This window comes from Xenopus laevis, chromosome 6S (genome assembly GCF_017654675.1).
Source record: "Xenopus laevis strain J_2021 chromosome 6S, Xenopus_laevis_v10.1, whole genome shotgun sequence".
Classification (NCBI taxonomy): Eukaryota; Metazoa; Chordata; class Amphibia; order Anura; family Pipidae; genus Xenopus; species Xenopus laevis.
Genome location: NC_054382.1, coordinates 50,417,164 through 50,430,549, shown reverse-complemented (window position 1 = coordinate 50,430,549; position 13,386 = coordinate 50,417,164). Strand labels below are relative to the sequence as shown.

General features: G+C 37.6%; 1 protein-coding gene across 1 annotated transcript in view; it reads right to left on the bottom strand.

Annotated features, from left to right (window-relative positions):
- The window catches only part of egfr.S (epidermal growth factor receptor S homeolog), a 145,572-nt gene extending 138,527 nt beyond the window's left edge, over positions 1 to 7,045 (bottom strand). Inside the window, exon 1 of the mRNA XM_018269348.2 lies at positions 6,354 to 7,045. Within this exon, the coding sequence (XP_018124837.1) occupies positions 6,354 to 6,438 (85 nt within the window). The 5' untranslated portion in view covers positions 6,439 to 7,045. The remainder of the gene's footprint in view (positions 1 to 6,353) is intronic.
- Positions 7,046 to 13,386: the final 6,341 nt, after the last annotated feature.

The window sequence follows — 13,386 nt, the reverse complement described above, 5'->3', positions numbered from 1 at the left end:
ATAAGTAAAATATGGCATTTTTAACCATAATACTTGCAAGGTTTTAGTTCTCCTTTAATACAACTGTATTCTAAATGAATTATCAATAATTTCTTATTCCAAAAGATCAGAATATGTCTATTGTAATTTATGGGGCACAGAACACAGGGAGGTCCATTTATCAAAGTCCGAATTTATCTCAATATTTCCTGAAAACTACTCCGACCAAATCCGCATGGGTTTTTTCTCGTTATTTTTCAATACACTTTCCCCGAAAATTTACTTTGCGGCAAAAAATCCGAAATAATTGTGAAAAAAAACAATCATACAAATTTTTCTGATTTTCCACCCAAAAACACGAAATCAAGATCAAGATATATTTGGAACTTCTCCAATTGACTTATATGCAACCTCGGCAGGTCTGAGATACAGTAGAATGAGGGAAAACTTAAAATCAGGGGATGTAAAATGGGGGTTCTACTGTACCTGATTTTCTGATTCAGACTTTTTTTCATCCTTGGTATAATAAATCCCAAAAAATGTGTGTCTTTTTTTCACTAAAAATTCAGATTTTATACTAAAAAAAACACAAATTTTTTGGGGTTTTCGCATTCTGAGTTTACTGAATAACCATCTTGGAGTTTTTGGCTGCTACTAACATCAGGCAGAATATAGCAGTGGTAAAAATGTCCCTCACTGTGCAGAAAAATTCTGTGCCTGCAGCACATGGATAGGTGATAGGTGGACCACAACCTGTTGACCACAACCCATTTTTCTTTCAAATGGAGGGAAAACATTTGGTATTGTGTGCACTGAACAATCCTGCTCAGCAGATCTTCATTTTTTTCTTATTAGCTGGCATACTTATTCCTTTTTTTACTGCCACTTTAAGATGAAAACTATACAAAGCATAGCATTATGGCTGCTTGTGGGGGCCTGCCTCTGTATGCTACATTGTTCTTACTGTTTACCTCTTTTTTTGTAAATTAACTAGATGGAACAATTAACATTAAGGGGCAGATTTACTAAGGGTCGAATATCGAGGGTTAATTAACCCTCGATATTCGACCAGGAACTAAAATCGTTCGACTTCGAATATCGAAGTCGAACGATTTAGCGCAAATCCTGCGATCGAACGATCGAAGGATTATTCGTTCGATCGAACGATTAAATCCTTCGAATCGAACGATTCGAAGGATTTTAATCCAACGATCGAAGGAATATCCTTCGATCAAAAAAACACAGGCAAGCCTATGGGGACCTTCCCCATAGGCTAACATTGAGTTCGGTAGCTTTTAGCTGCCGAACTAGGGGGTCGAAGTTTTTCTTAAAGAGACAGTACTTCGATTAGCGAATGGTCGAATAGTCGAACGATTTTTAGTTCGAATCGTTCGATTCGTAGTCGAAGTCGTAGTCGAAGGTCGAAGTAGCCCATTCGATGGTCGAAGTAGCCTAAAAAACACTTCGAAATTCGAAGTTTTTTTAATTCGAATCCTTCACTCGAGCTTTGTAAATGTGCCCCTAAGAGGATGCCCTCAGAGTTTCTGTAATCCACAGCAACTTGTTGAAGGTTTCAATTCAAACAAGACAGAAATAAACTGAATTTCAGCCATGCACATTTACTATGGGTTTCAGTTTTTGTCCCCAAGAGGTCAGCTTGATTGTGTTCTTGCTGTACTTTCACTGAGATGGAAATGATTGTTACCTGCCCCTGTTGGACAAGGTAAACATTCATATTCGATAGTATCCCATAGATATCAGGAAGTCCTGTACAGTTGTTTACCCATGCCTGTTGTAAAACTGTAAAGCAATATTACACAATCATAACTTTTATTACACACTAGACATTAAGCCCATTAAATTAACGGGCGCTAGAACATATGTCGCCAGAGACGGTCCATGGGGCACATGTGCAGTAGCGCACTTCGCCAGAGACGGTCAGTGGGGCACATGCGCAGTAGCGCAATCCCACGGACACAGGGACTGGACGCAGAGACACTTCAACTTTATTATATAGGATAACCATTAGAAGAAACGTACAACGTAAATTTGGATAGATTCAGACTTATTGTATACACTTCTAAAAAGTGACACAGTTACTAGCATTCACAAATACCCACTGTCATGGAGGGGGTTTAAAAAGGATGTAATTCTTCCATGAAGTTCTGAGTGTGCTACCCAACTCTTCTATTGTGCCAGCCAGCACTTCTGTATATCAGCCCTCCTGATGTTATCTAGCATAGACAGATTGATATGCAGTTTTGGACTGCTAATATTGCACTGTAATTAAACAGAAGGACTGACGTAATGTTTTCTTCTGTTTGGCACGAGAAGGAAGCTGTTTAATCAATACTAAGCCAAACACATAAAGCAAGGACAGGAAGTCAGGTGCACAGATACCAGGCAGAATTCTTATTGGAGGAATGCTATTCAATTGCAGTTAATTTACTTCCCCCCAATAAAGAGAGACACTGGGAAAACTCATATTTATTTTATTCCTAAATATTGATGTGATATCAGTAGCAATGACATATGTAACAATTCACAGATTTAAATATATATGGAGTGGCTGAAATTTGTATAAAATATGCAAATAATGTTGGCATTTGTTTCTTTATACATTAATTGATGGAATATTAGTGGCACCAATTGCATTTGTGACCATGGTGGGATATTTGAGGAAGAAAAATTTTTTAGTCCTACAGTGTCACATCTGTACATCTATTCAGTCACTATGCACACCTGGAACAGTTTTAATTCTATTGCCCCAAGTCAAGACTTCAGCAAGCCCACATGACAGAACTGTTAAAGTATTGTTATTTTTACAGAACAAAGTGCAATGTGCTAGAACAAATACAAAACTCTGCTTGTATAGCATGCTCCTGAAGAATTCTCAGCCTCTTAGTCGGAGTAGTTATTTAGCGGATCCTATTAGCAGCACACATGACAATATACATTAACCCTCTATGGTCTGAAAGAGCATTGTAAAACAAATATCTCAGCAGTTGGAGAAGAATTCCACACATGCAAAGCACATTACCTAACATTATTGTAAAGATACAAAAGATGGAGAAGAGTTTCTATTCTTAATGTGATATAAGCTAACTATGAAAACAAACATAGGACTAAAACAGGCAAATGTTGTGTACATACAATACAATATTATATATATATATATTGTCAGGGTGTTGGGGAAAAAACACCGTCTTGGAGGAAATGTGATGGTGACATCCGAGTAAGAAAAACCTAAATGTTTTGCATTAAAATTGCTGAACTGTGTTTTTCTGTTGGGAATGCTCAATGCCTAATAAACCTGTGTTTTGTCTGAAGCCGTGGTGTCTCTGACTTTAAGCACCATATCCACAGTTTAGCTCTCTACTAGATGATAAAAAGTTCATGTGCAGGAGGGTGGCTTGTCACAATATATATATATATATATATATATATATATATATATATATATATATATATATATATATATATATATATATCTATATATATCAAATAATCACGAATTTGATTCACTAAAAAGTGGTAGTGCGGATCTTTGATATATATATTGTCAGGGTGTTGGGGAAAAAACACCGTCTTGGAGGAAATGTGATGGTGACATCCGAGTAAGAAAAACCTAAATGTTTTGCATTAAAATTGCTGAACTGTGTTTTTCTGTTGGGAATGCTCAATGCCTAATAAACCTGTGTTTTGTCTGAAGCCGTGGTGTCTCTGACTTTAAGCACCATATCCACAGTTTACCTCTCTACTAGATGATAAAAAGTTCATGTGCAGGAGGGTGGCTTGTCACAATATATATATATATATATATATATATATATATATATATATATATATATATATATATATATATATATATATACAATTTTCAAAAAAGGTCCGCACACACAGGACTTAGATAAAAAAGAGAAAATATCTTTTATAAGAACAAATCAATATATAAATAAATCTATACATATATATATATATATATATATATATATATATATATATATATATATATATATATATATATATATATATATATATATATATGTATATATATATATATATATAGGAATGCTAGGTCAGTGCACCCAGAACACAAAATGAATGCCTAGGTGCAGGGACTTTAAACATAAGTGATAACAAATCAACAAATAGTCCGCACGCATAGGTCTTACTTGAAAAAATCTGTGTTATTTATTCAACGTTTCGGCTCATGTTCAGGATGACGGCTCATTTTTTCAAGTAAGACCTATGCGTGCGGAATATTTGTTGATTTGTTATATATATATATATATATTTTACCCCCTTTGTTTATATTTACTGTAGTGTTTGCAAACCTGCTAAACTATTTAGCAACCCATATACCATTGCACAAATACTGTGCATATTCTAGTTTGCATTAGCACACAATGTATGTAATAAAACTTCTTGCTACTTTGCGGGGGGGGGGGGGGGAATACACCACCTTCAAGCAGGTCCCAATATGATAATTGTCCAATGAAGAATAAAGGATTGCTAAGAACAAGTCTTTGTACTTATTTATGCAATTATACCATATGATTACTTTTATTACATCCCTACACTGTGTCTTTTTTATAAATATGTGAATTTGCGTTCACGGTCATTGTACACAGATCAGACACAGTAACAAGTCCATACACAAAGTGATTGTATGTACACGGCATTTCAGAACGGCACACCATTGCCTACTCCAGGAGACTCTCCAGGTCAATACAAAAGCCTGTCTTTTAAAACTAGATGAGCACTTTCTCAGGATGCTTTTCTTAGAACTGAGGTATTGGAATCATACTCATTGAAGTGGATTCCACAGGGCAGATTTACTAAAGGGTGAAGTGGTCACCACTAGCAAAAATTTGCCTTGAAATCCCATCCACAGGAACATCGGCAATCTACTAACAGGCGTAGAAGACAATTCGGTAGCAAAAGAGTACATTGCTAGCACAGTTTTGTGTCCTTTTGCCAGGCGAATTATCGCTCAGGCGAACGATTATTACTCCGCCAATTCACTGTGTGAATTTTCCAATATGTTACCCCTTTCGCCAGAGTTTCCTTCGCCAGTTTACACCTGGCAAACTGATAAGATGAAACTACATCCTCCTCAATCTGATGTCAGTGACATCACATCCTGTATGCAGAAGAGTCATAAAAATGAAAAAAAACAAAACAAAAAAAACACTGATGTTTTTTCATATTTTAAAGTGGGATTGTCTGTAAATGTTTTAACTGTTAAAAAATATTGTTTTTAACTTTTTTTAACCATTTGAGGGTCATGCCACGTTTGTTTTAAGGTGGGCTCATGTCTTGGACATTAAAGGATCTCTTTTGCCTTTATTTTGCTTCCTTGGACATTTTTAATAATAAGTGGCCACTTCAAGCATTTCACCAACATCTGTAATAAAGACATATATATACGACCTATATATACCCACCCTATTCAAATTGACTGAAGCTTAAAGGAGTGAAAAAAACACGTACCCCCACCCCAGGTAGACCCCCCTCCTCCCCCCAGGCTAACTACCTCCCCAGGTAGATGCCCCATACTCCATACTTACCCCTTGCCGCAGATTCTTCCAGCGAAGTTCCAGGTGTCCATCTTCTGCGTCCTCGGTAAGCTGACTGGGAGATTGGCAATTTCCGTGTAATTCCGCGCATGCGCAGTTGCGCAAACCGGTAAACTGCTCCAACTGCGCATGTGCAGAAATACCGATCTTGCAGTCAGCTTACAGAGGAAGCAGAAGATGGACGCCTGGAACTTCGCTGGAAGAATCTGCGGCGAGGGGTAAGTATGGTGTATGGGGCATCTCTCCGGGGGGGGGTAGTTAGCCTGGAGGGAGGAGCGAGGGGGGTCTACCTGGGGTGGGGGTACGGGGTTTTTTCAGAACAGGTTGATTTCTCCTTTAAGTGACAAGTGTACTAACTAAGTTTCACTAGGCAGAAATGAGCGTTAACAAAATGCTCGAGAAATTTGCCAGCGTTCGGCTGCAGAAACGTAACTTCGTATTTTGATGAATTAGCGTATGCGCTGAGAATTAACGTCTGATGTAGTGGCGCAAAAATATGCAATTTCGTGAATTTCCCCCCAAATGTTTGATTGTGATACCTGTATCCTTCTAGTTCTTGCAGTAGATACAGGTAGTCCCCTATTTGCCCCAAAGGAGCCAGACAGGTAGGGTCATCTTATGTCCAGTAATGACCAGGATGCAGAAACCAATGTGCTTAGATAGTAACACAATTCACTAGTTGAAGCAACACTGTCACTATATTAGGACAAGAGGCAAAGTCTGATAACCTAATGCGTGCTAGGGCTTGCTTTACAGGCAAACTGGAAGTGTATAGTGAATAGCTTTCCTTACCTTTCTTCTCTTCCAGAGAAAAGCAGCACTGACTGAGGAAGAAGATGCAGATATATAATCCCACACTCCGACTAAAAGAGCCCATCCCGAGTCTTCAGCTACCACCAAGAAAATAGGAAGGATTCTGTGTCTTATCTACACCGGTCTCGTTTCAGCAACTCAAATCCACAGAACGCCTCATTAGCAGCCAGTGAACACTTCAATCCATTGCCAGAGGTATATATATACACCAACGGGGACCAGAACCAAGTCCGAGCTGTTTGTGGGCAGTTCCGTGCCCTCTCTTATCTGGTGTATGAAGAAAATGCCAGGGGTAAACGAGGTGCCAATTACAGGAACTGCTTATTCCTATTTCCACACTCACTTCCCAGGAGTTGCAAAACTTTTGACAGCGCAAGCCGGTCTCTGTGACTCCCTCACGAGAACAATCTAGCATGCTTTGGTTGCTGTGACGTCACGGAGAGGTGTGTCTCATTCCACCCCCCCCCCCTCCTCCCAGATCCTTCCTCCACATACACTGGAGACGAGCAGAGCTAAAGGGATTATTACACGGTCCTCTGTCAGTTTTATGGGATCAGAGGAAGCACTGCCACCTATCGGTCACATGAATTACAATCGAGTTATCGCAACAAAACATTCCAGTGGCAAAGCAGCACAATTGTATTCGTTTTAATTATGTTCAAAATTTACACACACACACACACACACACACACACACACTCTCTCTCTCTCTCTCTCTCTCTCTCTCTCTCTCTCTCTCTCTATGCAGATTACTAGTTATATGTTGTCTCTCTTTACGATATACTGTACAGCATCAATTACCTCCATTGTGTGACTAAATGGCAGATCAAAAATGACACTAGCAATGTCTTCTGTCAGGGCACATGAAGTGCTTGAATCAGGAGTGGGTATTTAGAGGGAATTAGTGTTTCAATAGTAAGGTTACCATTTTACTTGAAAATGCAGGCACTGTCGAGAAGGGCTGCAATTTCATTTAAATCCATGCAGCCCTGCAACATGCATTTATTACATGTGTCCCTGAATGTTCAAGTGATCTGGTAACCCTATGTTAAATAAAGGAGCTCCCGACAGCCACCCAATGACAGAATGCAATAAAAGGGTTTTATTATGCAATTAAAGGAGAAGGAAAGTATTTTTTACTTGTGGGTGCCAAAAGTTATGCACCCCCAAGTGATCCCATTTACTTACTTAGCTTGATAAAGGGCTGGAATACCCCGAAACGTCGCTCTGCTAATGGCATGAATAAATAATCATTGATTCACATATCGGAGTGCTGCTGGAATTATTGTTTCCCATTTACTTACCTGACACCCTGGGCCGGTGTCCTGCAAACTGCACCGGCCTGGGATTATTCCAGCGAACACCATGGATCAATTGTCTTCTGGCTTCTTCTTTCTTCAAATTTCTAAGGGCAGACGCATTCGAAGTAGAATGAAATAGCCAGCTAGTTCGGCTTTTTGCTTTGCTGTGTAGAAGAAGAAAGGAGAACTGGAAGACGATCACGCCATGGTTCTCTCTGCAATAACCCCAGGCCAGTGCAGTTTTCTGCTGCTAGGAGCACAGGACCAGGGTGTCAGGTAAGTATATACAATCACTTGGGGTGCCTAACATTTGGCTCCTCTAGTGCAGAGAGCACTATTGCGCTCATTGCACTAGCGAAGCTGATGTTTTAAGCATGGAGCGGGAGAGGGGGCGGTGTCAGGCTACTGCAGACAGCAGCATTCCCAGGATCACCCCTGATTGGTTAGCATTTGTGTCATGCAGTGCTGAGTCCCGGCTTCACTTTCACCCAGGACTCTATAGGGCATATTAATCAAAGAGTGTAGTTAGAGATCACCAGAGTCCACTCGTGTGAAATTCTGCCACTTTCTATTCTACTCTCTATACTCTCTATCCGTGGTGCTCACTGGTATAACCCTGGGCTGGTGCAGTTTTCTGCTGATAGGAGCACTAGTCTGGAGTTTCAGGTAAGTCCATACAATCACTACTCTTATATATGCCTACTCTTGTACTCTTGCCATTAGAAGAGAGCCATATATTTATGGCAGGTCCTTCTACTTAGTAATTCTTAGTACAGGTATGGGATCCGTTTTCTGGAAATCCATTATCCAGAAAGCTACGAATTACAGAATGACATGTCTCCCATAGACTCCATTTCATGTAAATAACCCAAATTTTTAAAAATTATTTCCTTTTTCTCTATAATAATTAAACAGAACATTGTACTTGATCCAAACTAAGATATAGTTAATCCTTATTGGGTGTAAAACCATTCTATTGGGGTTATTTAATGTTTACATGATTTTCTAGTAGATTTAAAGTCTGAAGATCCAAATTATGGAAAGATCAATTATCCGAAAACCCCAGGTCCCGAGCATTCTGGATAATAGGTCCCATTCCGGTATTTTCAAGAAAGCTCCAAATTATGCCAAGGCCATCTCCATTTTAAGCAACTAGTTCTTATTTTGTCAAATACTTTCCTTTTTCTCTGTAAAAATAAAACAGTACCATGTACTTGCTCCTTACTAAGTCCAATGAATCCATATTAGTGACAAAAGAACCCATTTGGGCTTATTTAATGTTTAAATTATCTTGAGCGCACTTATGGAAAAATCCTTTATCTGGTAAGTCAGTGGACCTGCACAGAAGTTCTCCTTTCAACGTGCTCTGAGAATTTGTTTTCAAATTTTGGTTTCCCAATGTTAGTGCAGTAGAGAAATGCCCTAACCAAAAACCTCAAGCTACACAGCACATTCAGCCTACATAGAGATAAGCATGATGTGTGATGCTATTATAAATGCCAACAGATCATTTCTGACATTAAAACATTTTATACTCAGCTATTCTGCCCAGATATGTGAAATATAATATACAGTTGTCACAAACAGAAGTTAAACAATTTAACAATATAAGAGGGCGGAGAAGTCCCATAGTGACTAGCTTGATTTTTTCTACCTTCGGGACCCCACAAAGGTGGAGAAGTCAGCTCTTCTGGGACTGTGGTCTCGGTATTTACCTTTATCTATCTGTTGTAAGAGCTACCTTTCCTAAAAAAACACAAACCCTAGAGTACTTAGAGAGAAAACACATTAAAGAATTGTAGATATGATTCTGAGCAGTAATAAAGAAAGAATCACTTTTACAAAAATCGTTAAAAAACCCCCCAAGGTTTCTATAAAAATGGTATGAACCGTCTGTATAAAAACAGCTGCCGACTCGCGTTTCGCAAAATAGTTTTTTCACAGGAAATTACAAAAGTCATTTATTTATTGACAAAAGAGAATGAATTAAGTATTTAACATTTTCTATTCACTGATAAAATAAAATATGCTAAAATAGATTCAGCATGAGATCACTTGGCTTAGGTTTTTTTTTACCATAACAGGGGCCAAGAAAAGTAAGAGAAAGGGAACACCTTTCTGTGCTATAAATATCTAGAGGTACATGTGAACGGAATGAGCAAGTATTGAGAAATGTGTTCACATTTGGGCTCATAATCATCTAGTGAAGCATATGGTACATTTGGACTTAGTGCACTTAAAAAACAGTTACATCCAATCTATTTTTATATTATACCCTTTCATTTCTGAAAAAAAAAATGAACTGACAAAAAACAAGAAATTAGAATAGGCAGACTGAGGGCCAGAATTACACAAATGTTCTACATTACAACAGCATGGTATCCCATAGCACCCAATCAACAATTCATTTAGATTAGGTTACTGCAATTTTGAACTTGTTAATAATTTGATCCCTTTAGATTTAGCTGGCTAGTAAACTTGTCAGTCAAATAGGAAGTCAATTTTTTTAGACAATACAGTTGTTCTCAAAAGGAACAATGAAATCTGCCAATAGTTACTGAGATAGCCACTAGTAGGTCAGAGCATCGGAGTTTTGCCCATAAAGCTCCATTGGATCACCCATTACTAAGATCTATAAAAACTATTACATAAGCCAGGTGTTCCTTTTTAATAAATTTAAATGGAATCATACATGCATTAATTAACAATGTCAGAAATACACAATGAGTTCTTTGGCTATATCAAGCCAAACAAGGTCCCAGGATGAGTGACTCTATACAGGTCTCAAACCATTGAGTTATAATCATCCATACAATGCTCACTCAGTGTGTTATTCTGCACAAGTATATATAAAATATATCATACCTTACATTTCTAAGGCTAAAAATACTGTATACATACAACATTTCTATATTAAACATATTTCAGGTTTTGATATACCCTCTCATATTTTTTTTTAAGCCACAGAGGTGGCCCAATAAGGCCCTATATAATGAGCAATTTCAATATATCTTGGTAGAATCAGTCAACTAGTCAATGTTTTTGGGCACTAAATTTAAATAGCTGTCGGACCCAGTAACATCCAGTTACGCCACTGCTCAGCATAAGTATTGAATTATGTGTTTTTTAATAACAAATTTCTTTGTGCACACCACAATTTTGTGTCCTTGACCTGTATTAAAGCATTCTGTCTTTTTCATCCTGATCCTATATGGTCACATCATTCTATTGCCTTTTACTGCCCTTATCAGCTACAGTAATTCACTTACAGTAATCAGTGGACAGTGGACTCTGCCAACAAATAGAATGGAACCAAAACGAGAATAAAATGCCTGCCACACACATATATTTTTTTGGCATTACCCGATTTTGGATTATCTCCCTTGTTTCCTGTCACCCGATCACATTCCCAAGATTTTGTGTAAATTCCGGGAGCTTATGTGCAGTAAGCATTCAGTTACATCATAGGAAGCATAGGCTCATGCATGGGTAGCATTCAGTGACCCAAAACATTTTTAGGGTCCCCTGGGGTTGACAGATCTGACATGGATAGGCCCCTGATCCACCCAACCCTTCTTAATCTCAACACAGGTTCCATCCCATTTGCAACCAGTGAATCACATCTTTATGTCTCTTGGGGCACTCTCTACCACAGGGCCTATGACTGAATTACCTCCTGTACCCCACTGTTGGTGGCCTTCATAGTTAGGGATATAACAAGTTATAGGTTATTATAACAAATGTAATTTTACCTATTTATACAATGGCAAGCTATGCTGTTCAAGGACATCATTCCTAGACTTTTCCTTTTATAATTATCCTGCTAGTGAGCAGTGATGACCTATTTATCTTCACTAAAAAATATGCAAAACCACAAAGAATTTTGCCAGTTACATTGGAGTCAAAGGGAAGACATTTTTCTTGTGTTTTCAGCAAAAAATGTTAACTGGAAAAAAAGTTTGTTCATACCTTCTTCTGAGACCAGCAGTGGTTTCAAATTTGAAATAATAATAATACTAATTATACACAATACAATGTAGCACACTTCCATTTAACTTTCTACCTTTCTTGATATATGTGCTAAGTTGTTAGAAAGCTCTGGACAAGAAAAGCCCTTTATTACTTTAGCTATGTTTATATAATTTCAGCTGACACCTTTTACATATACTGGTTAAGTGTTGTATTATTTTAATCTTTTTCAGTATAAACAGTACAGAGTTTCCTTAACTTAAAACATGCTTCGTGTGCTTCTACCTGAGCCAGGCATTGCCACTGGGCACTGGATGATAGCATTCTTTCCCTTCAGAAAGTACAGAGTGATGTCATTACTCTTGGCAAGGAACTTCTTATCATATCTGCCCAATTATAGGGAGGAGTGAAGTTTGTGACAATAAAACTTGATAAGAAAGAATAAGGGATGCACCGAATCCACTATTTTGGATGGCGCTGAACCCTCGAATCCTTCGTGAAAGATTTGGCCGAATACTGAACCGAATCCTAATTTCATATGCAAATTAGTGATGGGAAGGGGAAAACATGTTATACTTCCTTGTTTTGTGACAAAAAGTCACACAATTTCCCTCCCCTTCCCTAATTTGCATATGTTTTAAGGCATCATGTACTGTAAATATTGTGAATATTTACAATCTCAAATGTTTAAAATATAAAATGATGTATACTTTTAAAAATGTCTATTCAACTGGTATTTCACACAGTAATTCTTTCTTTCTTTAGCTCTTTCGTGTTCTTTCTCACAAAAAATCCTGTTTATTCTCTTATGTTGCTGATACAACTTAGTGAACTTAATTAATACTGCACTGGATAATTAACTTATTAATTAAATTAAGTTGACTTGTGTATGCTCTATTTAATAAAGGATTGTTCTGTTTAATGTGGTCATGCTGCAGATGGTCTTTATGAAGTAACCTTGGGCAGCAAAGTATGAAGAAAAATAATGAGGCATTCTACTGTCCCACCTGATGACGATCACAAATCAGAATATCTCCTGGTTCCCAGTATTGTTCTGGACATGGCACTTCCCACTAGTTAAATAAAAATATATCCAAATACCACTTTTGGTATGGCCTTCCTGTAATTCAGAGCATTCTGATAGCTTTCAGATTCAGTTATTGGCCCAGTGGAGCTTGCAGTTTATGGCATGTACATTTACAAATAACTCCAAAATGTACATTGTTAAATAAATGTTAATTGGAACATTGCATTGCATTATGTTTTTAGGTGGAAATTAAACAACTACACCAGAAATGCCTATACTAAGTCTACTTTTAGGGATGTTGTCCCATTAGGATCTACTTCCATAAAACATTGTTAGCATTCTGTTCCACTGAAATATTTTCTGAATGAAAAGCATGAAATAGTAGGATGATTTAGATAAGATGTTTGTTGACAATGTCTTGAGATCTACTGATCACCAGCTAAAGGTCTACTGGTAGATCCCGATCTCCCTTTTGGGCACCACTGAATTACACTAACAAATGAATGAACTGTAAGCAACAAATTTACATCATCTGGTCTTGCAGTACCTACGAGTCACCTAAAGTATAAAAATGATCTCCAAAATATATTTACTATATACTTCACAACATTTACATAATCAAACAATTGTGTGCAGATTATTATATATACACTTTAATTATTTGTTATGGCAAACCACATTTACAACATAAATATTAACTTAAATGTTAAAAATA